Source organism: Carex rostrata, chromosome 8 (assembly GCF_964058835.1).
Source record: "Carex rostrata chromosome 8, lpCarRost1.2, whole genome shotgun sequence".
Taxonomy (NCBI): domain Eukaryota; kingdom Viridiplantae; phylum Streptophyta; class Magnoliopsida; order Poales; family Cyperaceae; genus Carex; species Carex rostrata.
The window spans coordinates 13712739-13734042 of NC_135925.1; the positions used below are offsets into that span (position 1 = coordinate 13712739).

General features: G+C 34.6%; 2 protein-coding genes across 10 annotated transcripts; one reads left to right on the forward strand and one right to left on the reverse strand.

Moving 5' to 3' along the window:
* The first annotated feature begins 480 nt into the window (after positions 1 to 480).
* LOC144557974 (putative protein phosphatase 2C 11) lies at positions 481 to 8407 on the forward strand. Of its 8 annotated transcripts, none has more exons than XR_013512825.1 (14): positions 481 to 607; positions 1855 to 1931; positions 2015 to 2151; positions 2553 to 2616; positions 2783 to 2891; positions 3346 to 3499; positions 4167 to 4292; positions 5451 to 5574; positions 5775 to 5851; positions 5950 to 6002; positions 6293 to 6347; positions 7210 to 7382; positions 7905 to 7963; positions 8169 to 8407. XR_013512825.1 is itself a non-coding variant. In XM_078306654.1 (14 exons), the coding sequence occupies exons 4-14, from the start codon at positions 2035 to 2037 to the stop codon at positions 7906 to 7908; spliced, it is 1056 nt and encodes a 351-aa protein (XP_078162780.1). In that variant the 5' UTR covers positions 481 to 607; positions 910 to 1017; positions 1855 to 1931; positions 2015 to 2034; the 3' UTR covers positions 7909 to 8407. The 8 variants fall into 8 exon arrangements, 5 of the variants coding, with proteins under 5 accessions (XP_078162780.1, XP_078162779.1, XP_078162783.1 ...); XM_078306654.1 differs by adding an exon at positions 910 to 1017 and having other exon boundaries at positions 7905 to 8407; XR_013512827.1 differs by lacking the exons at positions 7905 to 7963; positions 8169 to 8407 and adding an exon at positions 6961 to 7023 and having other exon boundaries at positions 7210 to 7346.
* A 1157-nt stretch (positions 8408 to 9564) lies between these two features.
* On the reverse strand, positions 9565 to 19680 carry LOC144557973 (general transcription and DNA repair factor IIH subunit TFB1-1-like). Of its 2 annotated transcripts, none has more exons than XM_078306651.1 (20): positions 19370 to 19680; positions 19048 to 19126; positions 18653 to 18717; positions 18178 to 18241; positions 17772 to 17913; positions 17179 to 17254; positions 16865 to 16960; positions 16700 to 16744; positions 16105 to 16161; positions 15860 to 16015; positions 14747 to 14812; positions 14177 to 14300; positions 14011 to 14067; positions 13666 to 13793; positions 13081 to 13272; positions 12564 to 12677; positions 11735 to 11812; positions 11361 to 11408; positions 10723 to 10862; positions 9565 to 9951 (listed from the first exon to the last, which is right to left on the reverse strand). In XM_078306651.1, exons 1-20 carry the CDS (start codon positions 19442 to 19444, stop codon positions 9918 to 9920), a joined length of 1836 nt encoding a protein of 611 aa, XP_078162777.1. In that variant the 5' UTR covers positions 19445 to 19680; the 3' UTR covers positions 9565 to 9917. The 2 variants fall into 2 exon arrangements, with proteins under 2 accessions (XP_078162777.1, XP_078162778.1); XM_078306652.1 differs by having other exon boundaries at positions 10794 to 10862; positions 19370 to 19676.
* Positions 19681 to 21304: the final 1624 nt, after the last annotated feature.

Consider the following 21304-nt stretch of genomic DNA (forward strand, 5'->3'; position numbering starts at 1 on the left):
TTAGCGATTTATTAATCCAATCAGCTCTGTACACAATCCATAGAGTGGTAGAGGATCTCATTGTGGAATCCGAATTCGCATTCTCTCAGATATCTCATATTATGACTTATGAGTGACATTTTGGAAAATCACAACCGTTCAAAGACGTTACTCACGAATCTCAAAGCTCAAATAATACTGGGCCCCTTCTCTATCCCCGAATAGGCACCGAACACGTCGGTCACGCAAAATATGAGATATCTCAGAGGATACGCACTCGTGGAATCCTGATCTTTTCGAATCGTAAAAGGCCAACATTTTCTAGGGGATTCCCTGTATCGTACGGATCCGGAAAATGTGTGTCTCATAGTCTGACAAAAGGGCTAAACTGTTCGTTTTAAAGGTGAATATAGGTGTTGAGGACCCATTTGTCAGAATCTTGGCTCAAATTGTTGCGAAGTGCAGGATACGGATAACCCATAATATAATTAATCAATCACTCGGTGCTGAACTTCTCTCCGCCTCTCCCTCTTAAGCTCGCTGGATCTCGCCTCATTCTCTGTCTTTGTCTGAAGACGATTGATCTCGCTCGGATTCATTTTCTGGTTTTGAACTGTTATTGTATAAGGTACTGAATTTAATTTGTCATTGGTTACTGTATCAGGTACTATATCAGTTTCAAGTAGTGATTGAAAATCGAGCCTGAAATATGCGATTTTCTCCTCGTGGCTAATTGTTCCTTTATTGATAAATGCGCGTAAGTTTGGTTAAATCTAGATAATTAGAATTGAAGGTGTGTCTGTATTGATTGCTCTACCGCGTGTTTTGCTTGCCATCCTTCCATTAGCACGTGTAGTCTTCATTGATTCTCTCTCTTAAGATCATTTTGACTGAAGCTGTACTTGTATAACTTCAATGATTTCCTCGTAGACATATTTAATCGAATTTGTACTTTACATTGCTTCATCTAGGGTCTTTTATTGTAAGCGCCTTGCGCTTGATGGTTCTAATTTCAAATGGTTTTCTAGTTAATGCTAGGTATTGATGCAATCCTTGTTCAAAGTGTTTGTTTTATTTATATTTTTGTTATTGATGCTTTTTTTTTGTGATGAGAAGATTATACTCTTTTAACTGTTGTGGCACTCTTAATATACATCATGAGCCCTGTATTTTGTGGTCAGTCCTGAGAGTTTCCACAAAGAATACCCAAATTTGAAGATTTTGAACTGACAAAGTGCTTTGTCTTCACTGCATAAAGTGAAGTTTGGCACTTCATAATTGTGTAGCCTTGAATTAGGTTTTAGTTCTCAAATAATATAATTACACTGGTGGCCTGTATTTTGTAATATACCCCTGAGAGGTTCCACAAACATTTCCAAATATCAAACTTTTCAATTGACTACCCTGCTTGTCTTTGCTGCATGAACTGAAGCTTGACCCTTTATTAGTCCTTTGGTAGGCTCTTTTGTCATTATGCTTAAAATATTTGTGTATTGGAGATGATTACATAATTTATGGGAGGTGGTTGAGAAATGTCAATTTTTATGTATGGTTGGTAGTTGGTACATAATACATTATCCCAATAATAAAATTGAAAACAAAACAAAACGAAAACCAGAGTTGTGCTGAGTTGTTGTTACTAAGTCGGCAGTTTGCGGCTTGATTGTTGTTAAACGAGTCCATTGAAGAACTTAAATATGGGTCTATAATTTGCATACTCTCTGCAATTGGTTTTATAATGTTGCTAGTCTTGATCTTTTTTGTTATCAAAATTCGTCTGATGCAGAAATTTGCTAGTTTTTCTTTCTGTATTTACCTATTGTTTTCACCCTTTTAATTGTTATCTCAACCTTTATTACTGTTGTTTCTGGACAGTATATATTTTGTAAGATATTGCTTGGAATGAGCATCTTGTTGTCAGCCATCTTCACTGACTCTATACTCACTCGTTGGTATGTTGTCAATTGTCACTTATTTCTGGTCTCCTGCTATTATATTATTTACTTCTTTTCTAAGGTGTTTTCAATGGTGTTAGGTTGATCAGTTAAAGAGAAGATGGGAGTATATCTTAGCACACCAAAAACCGAAAAGTTTTCAGAAAATGGAGAGAATGGTCGACTGAAATATGGCCTTTCTTCTATGCAAGGATGGCGTACCACTATGGAAGATGCTGTTAGTTTTTCTTATTTTAAAAATAAAGCAGCAGCAGTGGCAGCCATGCAGAAATTATCGGAATTACTGTAATTGTCCTTATAAACAATAAACTCTGCCCCCCCTTTACCTGAGAGTATTCTTCAAACATACCCAAGACATCCTCTTTTGTGGTATTTCATCTAGAATGAGAGAAATCGAGTTGGTTTTAGGTACTTTGGCTTAACAAATAGGCAAATTTTGAGGAATAGCTTTATAGGTCATTGGAGATAATTTCTAATTTCAAGGTGTAAATGATATTTTTGTTTCTTTCTCTTTGGAACTACTTTACGTTATCATGAGATTTGTGAACACGTGTTATTATCCCCATAATAAAAGTATAGCATTAAGTGCTCTTGTTTTATGTCTGTTATTCTGAACAGCATACGGCATTGCCTGATCTTGATGAATGCACATCATTCTTTGGAGTTTTTGATGGCCATGGAGGTAGTTTTTATGTTTGTCTAATATACTTTTCAATTTGTTTTAAAATTTTATTATGCTCAACAACATGTGCGTTCTTTTAATGTTTGACCAGCTCTAGTTGCTTTTAACTTTTTATTTCTTATGGACATGCATGTGAATATCTTTTGCTGTTATGTGGCCATATCAGGGAGAGTTGTTGCAAAATTTTGTGCAAAGTACCTCCATACTGAAGTACTTAAGAGTGAAGCATACGCAGCAGGAGACTTAGGTACTGCCGTGCACAAATCCTTCTTCAGGTACTACAAATAAAGAAAAACCTTTCGAGTGTTTTTTCGTAATGAAATACCATGAAGTAAAAACAGAAAAGGAATTATCCATGTCTTTATGTTTGTCCCCATTATAGTATCCAGAAAGGTTTCCATGCTTCATCAGTGCTGTATTTTAAAAAAAAAAAGATAATCTTTTGGATTGGAAGAAGCTATTCCAATTTTTTTTTTTTTGAGAAAAGGCAGTTCTTGGATTTTAGGGGTAGATATTGACTTGTACGAAGCTCTTATGGAGTGTAATTTTAATATTAAAATTGTATTAGCTAATATTTCCTGATGTAAAATTTATTTTTAAGAAATCTTGCTTACATAAACTTCTGAAGTTTATAAGGCTCAGAAAATGGTGTACATGCATACATGCATGAAGACCTTTATCGCATCTCTTTATAAAAAATGGCATGAATGGTAACTGTTCATTTTTTAGAATGGATGAAATGATGCAAGGGCAGAGAGGCTGGAGAGAGCTTGCCGCCTTAGGTGACAACATAAATAAATTTGCGGGGATGGTTGAAGGCTTGATTTGGTCTCCTAGAGGCTCCAACTCGGCTAATGTAGTTGATAATTGGACTTCTGAAGAGGTGTGGTAATTTCCTTCCAAGAAACAAAACAAAGAAAATACTACTCCACATATCATTTATATACCCTTTTTTCTAGGGGTGCAAACGAGTCGGATAGTGGTAAAACCATATCCGTATCCGCTTTTATTTTTCGGATATGGATTGGATATCGGTTTTTCACTACTATTATTTATTAAAAAAATATATAAATATTATTAAAAAATACCAAAGTTCATAATATTTACCTAATTTTATGGGTGAATAACATAATTTTTTTCATAATATATATTAACCATATGGTATATATCTATTATTTGGATACGGATAATTAAAATTTGAAACCATATTTGAATCTGCACGGATATTCAGATATCTGATAACCGTATTTATTTTCGGGCAGATAATATCTGATCCGTTTGCACCCCTACTTTTTTCTAATATGAATCTTTTTATATGTGTTAACATTTTCTGAAAAAAGCATATGCCTTTTTGCATGTTACATACTTTTATTGACCTGTTATTTTTTTTCTCTTTAGATGAGTTTAGCTTTGAAGTTTTTGTGCCGTGTGTTTTTGGTGCAATCATGAATATTCATCTGAAAAGATATTGACTGACTTGGTTATTTTGTCTTGAGATTCTAAGATACTTTTGTTAATATGAGACTTACAGCAAAAGACTTGTTTTCCAGGGACCTCACTCCGATTTCACGGGGCCCACGTCTGGATGCACAGCTTGTGTAGCAATTATAAGAAATAAGCAACTTGTTGTTGCAAATGCCGGAGATTCCCGTTGCGTCATCTCTCGGAAGGGTCAGGTACATCATTTATCAAACTAGTGTTTCTTTGTAGTCTCTACATGTTAAGGGGGCAGTTATTGCAACTTTTTTAGTCAAGCCCCTAACTGGATGTTAAGGGGGCAGTTGACATATAGAGAAGTCAGGTTACAGATTTGGCATCTTAATTCTATGTGTCGCATAAACCTAGTCCATGAGAATGAACATATAATAGGCAAACAAAGCAGACTCGGTAAAAACTCTGTAACCTGACTTCTCTATATATCAAATTTAATCTACTATTTTGGTCCTGGACGTACAATGGCTGTTATTGGAGGACCAGTTTTTTATAACACTAGAATGAATTAAAATCTTTTTCGGATGGGCTTGAAAATGAATTTTGAAAGAATATATATTCTTCTTATCCAAAGTAAGTCGCAGAGTTTAATCCTTGAAAGATAATCAAATAGTGCTAAATAAGCTCCCTAAAATGGCTAAATAAGTTTTGATTTGAATAGTTAATATTTGTGATGGATGGTATTCTGATATAAAAGCAGTTTAAAATCGCTATAGGCATGACAAGTATCTAAATAAATGGTTACTGGACCTTTATATGGATGTGATGTTTTCTCTTTTGTTTTATTCTGGAGGTTCTCAGTGCATAGATGACTAGCTGCTATTTTTTTCTTTCCATAAATCAAAGACTAAATTTTGCATATGTCAACTAACACAGTTTTTGGACTAATATGAATTATTGATAACATCTCACCATAAAACCAAGGATAAGAAATAAGAAAGAGTAAATCACCCTAATTTATTTTATTTAAGCTCTTCTAACCCTTTAGTGACTGATAAAGCTTTATATGTATGGCTATACCAGAAGGAAAAATATTTTGAACACCAGCATTCTCATGCTTATGCTCTGTTGGAGTATAAAAAGTGAGGATAAATGGATAACTTTTATCACCACTCTTACAAAAATAGGAGTTATTCCCTTTTCCCCACTTGTATCCTTCTATAGCCATTGGAGATGTTCTTATACTAATCCTTTTCTTTCTAAATGTGATATGGATGATCAAGTACCGCCAATTTTTTACATTGAAATCATCTGTCTTACAATAAACATGGTTCAACTTCTGGATTAATCTCAGACATCATGTTCAATATATTGTTCCTTATTTCTGTTATGCATAATGATAGGCATATAATCTATCGAGAGACCATAAGCCAGAGCTGGAGGCAGAGAGAGAAAGAATACTAAAAGCTGGAGGTTTCATACATTCAGGCAGGGTTAATGGAAGTCTCAACCTTTCTAGAGCTATAGGTTTTATACTTTTATATTTATATATTTTGAAATGATTCTTTTTTTTTTTTGCAGTACTGATTTGCTTGAGCATTTTTGCTATTTATGTTAGTTATTAGTAGAGTATATTTGCCATGATTGGTGAAGCATCCATTTTATGCATACTTGAAAGTACTTACTTGGTACAGTATCAAAGAATAACATGTTTCTGTGTTTCATAGGAGACATGGAATTAAAGCAAAACAAGTCGTTACCTCCTGAGAAACAAATTGTAACTGCCAATCCTGATGTCAACATTGTAGGTGCAACAGATTAAGCATATCAGATTCTTTATTATGCTAGAGCTTATATAAACTTTGTTTCCGAAAGCTGATATATGTTTGGGGATTTCAACAGGTAGAACTTTGTGATGACGACGATTTCATTGTTTTAGCATGTGATGGTATTTGGTATGGGTCATTTCATTTATCAAGTGTTCTCTACTTAATTATGACAGGTTTTAGAATAATCACTGCACCTTAAAAGAATTTGCCTAAGTAATAATATTCCTCCCCCGTGACCAAGACAGCAAGACACAAACTCATAAAAGAATACAAAAAAAAAAAAAAAATTTCCCCTTCCCCCTCTCCAACAATAAAGAGGGACTACTGTGTGGCTACCTTAGCATTTTTTCATATCACATAAAGCTGATATATGGTGTTCAATTTGGCGTTGAAATTACTATTCTGATGATACACAGGGATTGCATGACAAGCCAACAAGTTGTAGATTTTGTACATGAGCATATTAACAAAGTTAGTAATTTTCCCCCTTCTCTTAATAAGAAATCATTACTATTTTTTGTCATGTTAGTGAATTTCAATGTAATTTGAACTTGATATTGAGAGTTACATGTCTGCTTCAAGTAGCATTTCAGTGGCATTTTTTGGGTAAATGATAAATCAGCAGCTTAATAAGTGAAATGGCAATGAAGTCCTAATTGGAGCATAATCTTAATTCTAGCCTCATTTGCATAATGGAAACCATAATTAACTGCATTCATAACATTGAAGCTTAATTAGGCCAGTGTGGGACTAAATGCAAAACTGTCATGATTGGTTCTGGTACCTTACGGTGGTCTGCACAGGTGCAGATCCTGAGGTTTCTCTTTCATGAAATTCAACCTTAAATTATAAATTAATGATAAAAGAATAACCAATCTAAAGTGTGTAAGTTAGTACTTATGAGTTGGGCTTTATCTGATGTCTGCTAATTGTTGCCCTGTTGCAAATTTTTAAAAATCGCCCAACAGGATTATAAGTGTTTGCTCCTAACTAATTAATGTTATCTGGAGTTCCAGATTCCAGATGTAGTTAGCTTCTTTTGATGCATAAGTTTAGGAGGCTCTGAGATATCTCAAATTTTCAGTTAATCTAAAGCCGGGCCAATTTTATTTTTGTGCTTTGAGAGTCTGCAGAAAGGATTTGAATGGTCTGGATTTTTTGCAAATCAACTCAAAGTTTGAGATATCTCAGGGGATATATATTCATTAGTTGAGGGGCAGTTTAAAATATGATGTGCCAATCAAAATACTATATAATCAGGCTAAGAATCACGGCACCTTATAACATTTACTGATGTGCATTGTTTTACAGTCTTTTCAATTTTGAAATGTAGGAGAGTAGTTTATCAGCAGTGTGTGAAAAAGTACTAGATAGGTGTCTGGCACCAAATACAATGGGAGAAGGATGTGACAACATGACCATGATTTTGGTTCAGTTCAAGAAACTGCATGCTGACACTAAGTCAACCTCTGATGCTGGCCTGTCGGCCCCACCGGAGTTAATCAAGTAACGTTTTAATTTCAGTATATCTTTATTGATCTTGTACACCTTTCTAATATACAATGAACTTGTTTACTTCCTTTGACTTGTTTAGACTTGAGATGTTTAATCTTTGTTTCATCCCTTCTGTTTGTGTGGTCATTATCACATTAATATTAGAAAAGACCCAAAAAGTGCCATAAATTTTTTATCTGTGATCTGGTATCAAGTATCAAACAAACAAAAACAAATTTGTCTCTTCCTGATGATTAATTGCTACTTCAAAAAAAAAAAAAATGTCCATATCTCAGGTAAAAATAATATCTTTCACTGGTGTAGGGCTATTACTGGACTGACTGAGTGAAAGTACCTTATACTGGCACAAGTCACAGATAAAAAATGTAATTGTGGTCACATGGTTAGCTTGGTATAAAAAGATCCTTACAATAGACAAATAATTGAAGAATTATATATATTTTTTACTATCCTGATCAGCTATTTTAAGAAACTGGAAGTAAGACTTTTTCTTCTACTTTTGGGTCAGTGCAGGTGAGTATGGTTTTTGCAGAATTTAAAAACAGGAAGCTTGAAGCAGGCAATAGGAAAAGGTTGAATTTCATTTCTACACCTGTAAAACCTCGAACTTTTTCATGTATGATACTGCAATATGTGAGATATGATCAATAACCCACAAGTAGACCAAAATATCAAAGATGCCAGTATAAAACTAGTAAAATATCATATGCTTCCTTACTAGTGCAAGGGAATCTGTCATGTTTCATGTGCTTTACAGGGGTACTCATTATATTTCAGGTTTTGCAGGGGTGCATGCGAAATGCTTCCATCTGAAAACTGTCTTGTACATAATCAGTTTTAACACTTTGTGATCATTGTTTGTGTTCTTTTAAATGTCACTACAGATTGTTGAATTAATTTCTTTGCATTGCGCATTTACATATAAAAAATGATAATTGCTGCATTCTGATGTATGTTATGTTGTTGTGGAAGGGCGGGATCATTTTTTTTCCTGTTCTATATAAGAGAATTGCCAACCCGAGGTCTCTTTGATTGTTGTTGCCGTTTTGTTATATATTACATTATGTTAATGGCCATTTTGTTTTGTAAGTTCATTCAATTGTGAATATTAGTTGTGATTTGTGCAGACAATTTTAAATCTTTTGATACTTGTACAAACCTTTAGCTCTCGAGTTACATGTTTACCTGCTCTAGAACCAAAATAAAATTGTGAGAGTAAACTGTATAGAAATTTGGTGATTTCGTTCACCTCCGATTTGAAGTGTAGATGAGGTGAATTCGCTTCTCTTTTCATTTCACACATTTTGTGGAGCACAAGCTGAAGTAAGGGTTGTGTTTTATGTCATGCTTATATATTCACTTTCAAAGTCTAAATAGTTCAACATGATTTCATATTAAAATATGTTTGGATATTAAATTTTATATTTTTCAGAAAGAGGTAAAGTTCCAAACAGTTCAACATGATCTCATATTAAAATATTTTTTGAGATCAAATTTTACAATTTTTTTAAATAGGTAGAAAACCCCAGTATTTTTTATGATTCAGAATATTCTGAATCTAAGAAATTTCTACATATCCAAAAATATAATAAATAAATTCTAAAAGATGTAAAATTTGTTCTCCAAGCACATTTTGAGATGGAGATCATGTTGATCAGTTTGAATTGATTTTTTGAACTTTAAAAAGGAAGATATTAGTGTGTAGTAAAACATGGCCAACATGAAACACAATAGCCAACTCTCATGGTTTTGTAAACATTAGCATGAAAAAAAAATACAAAAACATAAGATGATGATGATGGTGATGAAAAATTGCTTTCGAAGTCATTTGATAATAGATACCAAATGGAAAACAATCAAATTCTGTCCATATGTATGGAAATGGAATAATCACCACACTTGGCATTGCCTTCCATTACATGCAGATAACTTTCTTCCATTCTCATGTAAAACTTGACAGATAGTTAACAGGCGTGATAACTACAGCTGTGAGTTTTACACGAGAATTACTGAAGTACTCTTTATGAAGTGTACTGGCAACTAATCTAAAATTTTGACTAGTAGTTCAACAGATAAACTTCTCAACAATGGCACCCATTTTGTCGTGAGTTTCTATTACAAATAAACTTCTCAACAACAGCTGCGAGTTTCTATTACAAAAAGGCAATAAAAATGGCACCCATTTTGTCTCTTGACTAAGATATTCTCTGGAAATAATTCTCCCCCCTCGCAATAGCTTATCAAATGGAAAGGCATATATTCCCGGCCAGAGCAGTTAAAAGGGAATGAATACAAACCCTTCCAATCTGGTTCTAGCAAACAAAATTTTTAGAGAATTCTATACAGCATTATACATCAAAATTTATTTTAATCAGAGAAATGGCAGAAGCCAAAAAAAAAACAATTGCCAGTTTTCTTTTAACAAAATCATTTGGTTTTGCACCACTCTTTGCTGTTCTTTTCTGATGTTCTATTTAACAAAACCATTTGGTTTTGCACCGCTCTTTGTTGTCCTTTTCTGATGTTCTAGATCATAATGTGCAAAGGCAGCATCCAAGGCCTATCAATTCCATTTAGATTACAAACATAAAACACATATTAGTACGGTGGGTTATGAAGGCACAGAGGTAGAAATACTTCAGTTCCTTATCTATTCTCCTATTCAAAAATAAATAGTGCTGAAGGAAAAGGAACAAATTTATGCAAAAGAAACCATGATAAAATATGACAGGCTCCTAAGACTTTAGTGTAATAATAAGCCATGTCCTAAAACTAATTTCATAAAAACCGTGTAGATTAGATAAACAGAATTGGAAGTCATCAGGGGAATAATTACAAACAGAAATCACAAATATGCGGGGACACATATATTAGTTTGGCTATAATGCTATGCATAGTAAAGAGTTTTGTGTGCTACAGAGTATTCCACTTTACAATGTCCAAACAGCTGATTCGAGCTGCTTAATGTCATCTCTGTATTGGAATCATGTAGGAAACCAGTGTCATAGTTTTCAGAATATTTTTACTATGTTATCGAACAAAGGAAAAAAATGAGGGTATTCAATATCAAGCCAGAAATGCAAAGATAGTATATATATGTGAACAATGAACAATCTAGCTAATGTGATTATCGTGACCTACATTATTTATGTTAAACTTTTGAAATGATTTGAGGGTCATTTCACCATTAATCTATAAAAAATCATTCTAGACTGTTCAATGCCATCATTTTTTTCTTCATTTAACCAATAAAACCATACAATAGTAAAGAAAAACTAAGAAACAATCAGCTTTAAAGAAATTGTGAAGTGAAATATAGACTCATAGGTACCAGAGGTCTATATTATGCATGGCACCGTGACCAAACTGTGCTGTGTGGTGCATGCATGCATTATCAGTTACCTGGAGCATGGGCTGCACAAGAAGGGAAACCTGATGCCTGCAATCTGACTTGGCAGATTCCTTTATCTCCTGAAAAATTAAATATATTCAACAATGTAAGAAAGCAACATTACATTTATTAAAAAGGGAAAACAAACGTGATCCAGTACGGCAATATACCATCTGCAAAACAATAACCATCTCATGTACCATTCTAAATTGTGCAAGATATCAAAATAATCCCTCCTAGTTCCTTTAAAGTTGCTCAAATTACCCCTTTTTTGGAGGCGCAAACAGGGAGGAATGAGGGGTATTTGGGTACCTTTTGAGGTAAGTAGTAAATGCAGAAAGAGGGGGCAGTGTTTTTCAAATTTGTGTAGAGGAATATAGGTGAGTTTGATATTTTTCAAATTTGTTTAGGGATACTAGTGAGTAGTGATATTGTTATCACCAAGTTCTCTACATCTTCCTATATGAAACACAATTCTTGCTTGGCCATGAACATGTGCCCCTTTTTACGGAGGTAGACATGAAATTACCTCTTCTCTTTAACTAGACATGTGCTTTTGACATGAGAAGGTAACATACCTGCAACTTCTGATAAATTTGCGCCATAGCATCCTTCACCCTTTGGACCTGAAGGCACATAGATACCGTGTCATTTTGTGAGTAGCAAATTTATACTAAAGTATGACAATTCTTGTCTTGGTCCCCAAAATTTGCAAGTCCCCATTATGGTCCCTCACATTTCAACTATATCATTCCGCCCTACCTTCAGGACTGAGTAATATATATATGAACATTATAGTCAGAGCTTATGTTAAAGTGGTTTGAATTGATGGGACTGTCGTTCAGTAAACAATCATGATGGGCACAAAAACTGTAGAGATTGCAATATTTATAGACCATTTTTGTTAAGTAGACAAATTTATTGAAAAATGGGCCAAGAAAATAAAACGGACCTTATTATAGAGGCCAGCAGTGGTGATGGGATAGGAAGACCAAAAATGCCTTAGTAGCTCTTGAATTGATGTCCAATGCTGAAACAAACAAACAAACAATCCTTTAATTACAATCCTCTTACCAAAGTCAGTCTTTTTGAGGTGTATATATCAATACTATTTGACATTGTACCTTTATCGATATACATTACCTTGTTTCATAATTTTTTTTTTCTAATATAACACACTATTTTATGATCTGGTACCTTTTGAAACAACTCATAGCTTGGCAATCTTTTACATCTTTCTAATTTTAATTAGCAACCTTCATTATACTGATTTCTACAAATCAATAAGATAAGGCCCCAATTTATACTCATGCTGAATTAGTTTTCCACGTTTGGAAAGTTTTCAGCCAGACAAACTTACCAATTGCTCATCACAAAACCACCTTTTTTGCCCTTTAAATACTAATGACCCAGAAACCATTTTAAATATATGTTCCTAATTCTTTGATGCAGTGTGCCTATTTAATTAATAAGCTTTGCATTGGTTTAGCCATTTTCCATGTGCAGTTGTTTGCAATCTCCCTTAATATTTCAAGGGCTATGCCTCTAATCTATGAATATTCTGAGATAATTGTGTTTTTTTATTTGCCTCGTATACCCTGTTTTGACTTTGTACATCACAATTCCCTATCCTCTACAGTAAACTTCTACTATAATAGACTTTTGATTTTGTATACCTTTGCATCCTATGCAATTTTCATCTGTGAGTGGATTACCATAACCCTCCTTTAGGCAATTTTGGGCTACAAAATCTGAATTACAGTGAAATTAAGTATACCTACCTGCATAAGCTCATCTTTGGTCCGGTGAGGTATTCTATCAAGTGCGCTTTCCTGAGGGTTCTTTCCCAGCTGAAACCTTGTGCTAGAGAGGTGTTGGCTCAACCCACTGAAAACCTAGCTCATACCAGTCAGGTAAGGGCGTACAGTTAGGTTTTCCTTCTCATTCAATTTTTATGGTAGCCTATCGAGTGTGGATAGAAAGTCGAATCACCAGGTATTAAAAAAAGTAAATTGTAAAATAAAACCCAGCAGTCTTACAATATTAGCAAATAAAACCCTTGCAAGACAGCAAAATATGTTTAAACCCATAGTTTAACAAAACCCAGCAAATTTAGGTCTATATACAATCAAGTGCTATATCATACCTGTTGGATTAATTGTAGGCAGGGCCAAAATTGCCAATAGATAATATGTTTCTCTTCAAATTAGTCTAATGGCTCAATAATTGTAGGTTTAAGTTGTAAAATGATCCCAGAAAATAACCATATATATTGACCTTGATTATATATCAGCGTACCTTAAGAGCAGTGTCAGGTCGAATTACTGGATTTTTTAACCCTCGAGATTTCACCTCGGATATCTGTTCCTTCAAATAGCGATATGCCTCTTCTTTACTTAAACTGGAATCAAGGATATTAGTACCAAACTCAGTACCACCTAAAGCCCTTAAAGCATTGCCTTGCTGCGAGTCAAAGTACTCTCTTGGGTCCTGACATAAGCAAAAGCATAGTCATAGGTCTCTAATTCTCTTATTGTCTCCTTCCTGATGTTTTCTTTTGGTAAAGATACTAATATGAGAAGCAAATGGCATAATACTAGAAATATCCTACCATTCAAAAGAAAGGAGCATGAACAGTAGAGTTTACCTCATACAGATAAATAACATGTAGGGGTTTAGGCATCTTCTAAAGTATATTTTAGTATAGAGAGGTAGATAGTGTACTTGTCATGCCATTTCGTAGGATTACTACTGAATGTTTTTTACTTTTTGCAGGGTCTCCACAGTATTTATGCCGCTTTAATATTTAGAAGTAAACATGATATTTTCATACTGTATGGATTTACAGTAGACTTGATCATAACTGATGCGAACAAATTGTACCTTAATGCAAAGTGATGCATATGGGGGCTCGCGTGAGCCCTGAAGGTCCTCCAACTCAGTCATGCGTGCAACCCTCTCTTGCCTCTCAAGGTTCACGTTCTCTTCCGATTTATCATTAGATGATAATTCTAGAGAGAAAAAAAAAGGATAATGAGATATCATTATGAAAAATATAGATAATATGCACTTAGATCCATGATATGATACCATGTATCTTTGTTTAAGTATTTTTCTCAGCTCAAATAGTGTTCTGAAGTTTAATCATATATTTAGCTCACTCCAAGCACTCATCTCAATGAAGTTAGTAAACAAAAAAAGAAACTAGCAATAAATCCTCTCTCTGACCTTTTTTGGACCTTGCAAGTGCTTCGGCCACAGTCCTTGTATCACTTAGTTCCACATCTGCAACAGAAAACCATACAAAGGTTCTCTAAACAAATAATTACCTAAAGCAATGTCTCTCGTAAAATCATCACTGCAATTTAACCTGAGAGATGAAATAATTTCTTACCTAATGTTCTTCCCTCAAGAACAACAGCCGCATGCCGATTCAGGTCTTGAGAGAGAGTTCTCCTACTCACCTCAGTCTCTGTATCAGGTGTGTCCTTCTGCCCATCTCGCAAAATCCCATGATCCTAAATTGATACATGCTGATTAATACACATACACACTAGTAAAAAACCGACAATAATTTCCTCCATATAATAAGGCATTGATCCAGCCATATAAACATCAAATAAGCACAAACGAAGGCAAGTAGAATGAAACCCAGCAAAGGAAGATATTATACTGGCATTTACATTGAAAGATATATCCAACAGGTATGCAATTAATTAATGCTGGCAGTTGCGGGGGGGGGGGGGGGGGGGGGGGGGGGGGGGGGGGTGGTTGTTAAAGGAAAGATTTTGAAGTACATTCAAAAACAAATTAACAAACTAGGTACAGTATTAGCGCCACAGTACCTTTAATATTTTGTTGTTTCCAAAGGTATCCATGATATTTCACATTTTTCTGTGGGTGTATTTAAATTTGTGGATTTTTCATGGGTAAACATGAAAAATGAAAAGAATAGGAAACAGACCGGTAGATGGATATAGTCGTCTCCTTCATCAGCTTCCATATCTAAAGTCGGGTCAACCCGCCTGATCTGCACAGACAAATATATAAAAAGGGAGCAAATGATTCAATAGAGTTGTGCCAATATTGCATTAGTGACTTCTGGTACTACTTTGGTTGAGCATATACAACTTTTCTTTGCAAATGACACCCAAAAATTTGTAACTTCTCATAAAACAACCAAGAGTTTTTATACTAGTGCTTGGCACCCAACTTCTGTGAGGTAGTTACAACTGCACCTGACATCTAATTTGACATAAAGAATGTCTTGTTAATGTTGAAGCTAGATTAAATACAGGAGATTTATCTGTTGGGTCCCTAAGTTCATATGTAATGGTTGAAAAGGTTCTGGTAATCAACATGGAAAAATCAAGGATAACGTCAGTATTTTCATTTAATTAACTTCTATTTTACAGTTGGGCATCAGTTGCAAAAATAATAATAAAAATAAAAATAATACATGACAAAAAAAAACACCGTTCTTAGTGTCAAACATTAGAAATGCAAGTGTTTATCCAATACAGTAAATGTCGAGCAGTTTGCAAAAACTGGCAAATACTTTTTTTTTATTATGATGGATGGTTATGTTTATATGCAGAATTAATGGCAAAAAGTGACAACATTGAGTGAAATTGCTGCCTCATACAAAAAAAAAAAAAAATCTATGTTACCAATAAATGGTAACATAGGCTCTAATAGGTAAAATTGTTTCCTAAAAGAAGAAAATAATAGAAAATGCATAATAAAACAAATTCAGGTGGAACTGAGTCTAAAGTAACTTTAATAGAAGTAAAATTGCAGAATGAGGGTCGACTCATGCAACATTGAATAAGGTTTCACAATTGGGGCTAGCTCAGAGAAAATTGAGCATGAGGCATATTGCAATTCTTGATTTCACCAATCAATTGGGTTGTACCTTGTAAGGATATGCGTTACTAATTTATTTAAATTAGTATTTGGGAAAAACATAGTAACAGTAAATATCAACGAACAGAAGAGCTCTACATAGCACCTTAAACAAATAGACACCAAAGCATAACAGCAAAACACAGAAGAAAGAAAATTTGCTTGCTGGTACCTTTCGACGTGCCTCATTGGCTAATATATCATCATGCTTCAAGAAAACTGCTAATTCTTCATCCTCTGCAGCCTCAGCCGCTGCAACAACTGCATTTTTCGTCCTATTCAGGTACTCTGCTCTGCAATATTTTGTCCAGAAATCCTTTTCTGCCATCTAAAAACCGGTTGCATAGTCAAAATAGTACATGGAAATCTAGGAACAGTATTTAATAAAAATTGGCACAGCTTGCGTTTGATTTGTACCTTCGATGGCACGAGATTGAGAAATGCTCTGTGTACAGCAGGCTTCTCAGCAAAAATCTAAAATGAATAGCAGTAGACATATCACTCATATGCTCAACAAAAAGATCAATTTCAATATATACTCAGCAGGGCATCAAAAAATCACCTAGAAGGCCATAAGTCTGAAGTGGAAATTTTCATGGACTCCCTACCATACATAGGTATCATGGATAACCTAATGAAATGTTGAAATCTTAGAGTATCTCTTTTCCCAAATTCCAACCCCCCCCCCCCCCCCCCCCCCCCCCTCCCCAACCCACCTCTGCCCAACGCACAAACAGAATTTAAAAAGATATTACAAACAACACCAACCAACCAAATAGAAAGAAAAGAAGATCACTTTTTTGTACATGGACAAGGAAAAAACTAAGGGTATCTGGGAATTTTAAAAAAAAAATTAGAGCAGGGGATTAAGGATTTGTTTGAAATTTTATGCCAGGTTATTAGATATTTGTCCAAATGCAAACCAGAATTATTAGGTACACAAGACAAGGAAGTTATCAGGAATACAAATTTGTTAAAGATATATGTCACATGAATAAACAAGAGCAAAAACCTGGTGCATAATCTCTGGTGTAAGGCTGAATGTGACCTTGTTTGTCTGCACAAATAGCAATATTAAACTTAAACTTGATAACAAAACTACAATAACTACTTTAGTTTTGTTCTATGAAAGAGCTAGGACCAAAATTACAAAGTGATAGAATACACAAAATAATACCCGCCCATCAGCAGAAGGTCTGACATCTGCCAACATGGCACTCTTGAACCCAGGCCGTTGTTTTGTCGTGTGGTTTCCGTCTTCACCGAGTAAGGCCTACAAACAATAAGAAACGGCAAATGTATTCGGTTACAAACAAAACCAAAATAAAAAAAAATGCCATATATCTTAAAGCACCTTCAATAATATGCACAAGACGACAGAACTGGCTTTCGATATTCCGAAATTTAACTTCCAATATTTACATAGCGCATGTTTGAGTGATTGTAAAACTGATAAAAAAAGGCATATCCTTTAAACAAGAAACATATTACCTTCCTAGTTGCCCAAAACTCTGACTCAGTCAAGACCCCACTTAAGACAAATTGCTTATGAAGTCTCTGCAACTCACTGGTTAATATGCGATGATCAGATGTGTTAATCAATCAGATGTACAAGTTCAGCTGATAAGTGATAGATTTTACAGTTATATGCTGATGATATATGTAATAGTGCCTAAGTGCCCTTCTCTTGCCCTTAACAGAACAATTATATGTTTGTTCCTACAAGCATCATATTATCGTGTATGCCTGCGAAACAAGAAACATCTTATACACTCCTAGAACATGAAAAATATCACCTCCATCACCCTATCCCTCTTTTCTCAAAATATGCCCCAATAGATCATATTTTCCCCCTCACTTTTGCAGAGATAAACTGAATTGGACAGGAGGAGGGCAATAACGTGAGTATCTTTTGACAAATCATAAAACAGTATAAGGTGCAGTGCTGATTAATTTTTATTTATTTAGTAAAGTATGTTTAATATTTATTGTTTCGCAGGGGCACAAATGGTACAAATCACATCTGTTTAAAAGAAAGCTATTTTATTAATGCAATGCCAGTAGGTTATGGTACTGAATTTTACCTATCCTCTCTTAAAAGTTTTATCCTACGCTCCATCTCAGTAGTGCTGAGTTGTTCAGCAAATGGGGGACCAGCCGGTTTTTCTGGCACTGATTGGTCATTTGGCCTAGCCGGCACAGATTGAAGTTTGCCTAAAACTCTCCCTGTTAATTTTTCAATGCAGAACTAATCATAAGGATATGAATCTAGTGGCCAAAGTAAAAATCTTCAAACCATCCAGACCATTTCATTGTATATTCTTATGACTGAATGTACCAAAAGTCCAGGCCCTTTTTTGATCCAATAAACAATTAATTTTTTCAATTCTGTTAACTTAAGTCTTCCTTTGTTATGTTAGTTGGCTACCTTATTATAAAAAAATGTTGTCAGCTAAATAATGAGAATGATGAAAATTTAGATATTAGTACCTACAAAATCACGACAGGAATTTCTATCGGTGAAATTATCAAACTCGAATATATAGCCTGTTCCCTGTAAGAATTACATACACAAATGTAATTAACTCAAAGTATTAATAAAAAAATTATTGCCATACCTCCCACAATTCATGCCACACCTTGCCCCTATATGTCTGAACCTTGATGAAAGGCCCAATTAAGCCTCAATTAACCTCAAATGGAGCAATGAACACCAAACAAGCCAAAAAAATAACAGAATGAACTTCTGGACCAGCAGTGCTATATTTGTATATACCATTACGAACACTTACATAGATAATTTGAAAAGGTTGCCAGAATTGAAAACAAATCAAATAAGGTATCCTCTTTGAGAAAAAGGTCTGCTGGACCAAAAAGGTACAATAGCAGTATCTAGCAATGTCAATTCTGGTAAACAAAATCATATCTAACAGATTGATCAATAGTAATGATGAACAATTTTCACCTTCTCAGAGTCTTGTGTGAGATTTAGCAATGCTTGTTTTGATCCATCTTTGCTGAACTTGTGGCCTAATTGATAATACATAATAACCATAAAATCAAATACAAGTTTTTGTGTTTATGAAGAAGCTAGCCACATTACTATAAAGATATGTTTTCTGAATGCAGCATTAAATATAAACCTCATTTAAGCTTTGATCTAAAAGTATAAACAAACAATATAAAAGAAAAAAAGTTAAGTGACAAGGAAAGGTTGATAAAATTCAACTGATACTCAACCGGTACCAAACTAATACAAGATCAGAATGCCACGTGATGAAAAAACAATGTTAGTTTCTTGGGTGTATGGTAAATGTATCACACAAGATACTTGATAAATTTGAAGAAGAACATCCATACCTTTAATATTTCGAAATTCAATGTTCAGTTTCATTAATGATCTTGGATCATTCGGCTGAAAGACAAATCTCTCCTCGTTCTGAAATTTGCATCACAACCACAGGTTATAATATTTTATGTACTGGTATGTTAAACCCAATTTATTGAGTTACATTCTTCATAACTTCATCAAAAAATCATTTTCCATCCCTTCTTCAACTCTCTAATACTTAAAAGACTTAAGGGGAGTTTCCCGATATTTCGATACCATAAAACCAAAATTGTTTCCAATTTAAATAGTGGATTTAGATGGATAAATAAATTGAGAGGAATGACAGCGAACCATTTTGAGGACTCCCGGGATGCCCGCGTCTTTGACTGTAATTTTGTACCTTGTAGCAACGCTTATTACCGCCATTTTTGCCAAACCCTACCTACTTTGAAGTCTATCGCCCGAGTTCGGTTTTGGATCAGAGATAAATAAGTGAAATGAGGCCTTTCCGCTCTAGGAGAAAGGAGAAAGGAGAAAGGAGAAGGAAAAGGAGAAAGAGAGAGGGAGAGGAGAAGCTCGAGGGAACTTCTTGTCGAAGGGGCCCAAGGTTTTGGATTCGGTTATAGGGAACGAGTAGAAAGAAGCGTATCGAATCGGTCGGAAGGAGGGAGGAGGAACGGCTTAACGGGAACTCCCCTGAGATATCTCAAATTTTGCGTGACTTTTTGGAAAATCTCAGACGTCAAAATATGTTCTGCACGAATCTCAAATCTCAAATAATACTGGCCCCTGCCCCATCCCCGAATAGGCACCGGACACGTCGGTCACGCAAAATATGAGGTATCTCAGAGGATACGCACTCGGGAGGAGTTCGGCTTTCTGTAGCGGGTGCGAATGTTCGACGGCAGCGAGCAATTCACTGATGCACTGTTCGGGACAAAATTTAATATCTATTGTAAATTGATTATAAAAATTCGGTCTTGATACAGTATGTGACAAAATAGTATAATTTAATATTTATTACAAGAGGAGGGTTAAAATGTATCCTCTTTTTGTGCTTCTAACGTGCATCATTTTTTTATATCTTCGTTTTTAAAGTTCAAATAGTCGATTCGAACCTTCCAACGTGTTCTTCATATTAAAATGTGCTTGGAGACCAAATTTTACATTTTTTGGAAACTATTTACTATTTTTTCAGAATTTTTTTTAAATCATCATTTTGCTAAATTTTTTTTATTGTTTAATTTAATCAAAAATTCTGAAAAAATAGTAAAAAATTTTCAAAAAATGTAAAAATTGGTCTCCAAGCACATTTTAATATGAAGAACATGTTGTAAGGTTCGAATCGACTATTTGAACTTTGAAAAAGAAAATATGAGAGGAGGGTGCACGTTAGGAGCACAAAAGAGGGTGCATTTTAACCTGTGATTTTTATTTTTACCCATTTTGATAAATATGTTAGTTTGTAATAATCTAGAAGTCAATAATACGATAATTTATCATAAAGCTTTGTTCATGAATTGGATGATTAATATCATTTTGTTGCCTTGAGTATTATTGAATTTATGGATCATTTCGAGTTCATGATTGAAATTGTGAAACTCCATAATATAGATGATATATACTCTTAATCTTAAAAGGTCACTAACCAAGGTAAATAGCAGGAACACTAATTACCGCTATAAGGTTAGTATGTGGATTAAAAGATGGTTAAGTTTTACAAACCATTTGACACGAGATGTCATTTTAATCACATAGATACATGTTCTAGGAACATGGTATTTGACAGACCCCGAATGAGACATTAAATAGAATTGTGTTCGTGTCATTAATGTTTCTCATTCAGTGTCACGTTCTAAAGTATGAGGTATTTATCGTTCCCACTAAGAAATCTATATGTGTGAGTGTTATCTAACACTGTCCGTAAAAAGCAGTCATAACGGTAGCATTTCGATATATATAGCTTAGCTGAGGAAGTGATAGTCTGCCAAGAATGCTACTTGTCCCTCGTATCTCTATACGAGTTATAGCATCACTGGGCCCCTTGATAGAGTAAGATTATCAGCGCGCGGTATAATTACAAGAGTAATTATATTTGATAATCTGCTCAAGATCAAGAAAAGATTCAGTTAGTAAGGATGACACACATCTACCTTGAAACTGATCTGATAGCTATGAGACAGAAGAACAGACACAAGTAAATTGTTTACTGGATCATGATATTGTACAGTACAGCATCATCTGTGTAATTGGATGGTCATGATGTGTTGCCAGACGCCACCCATG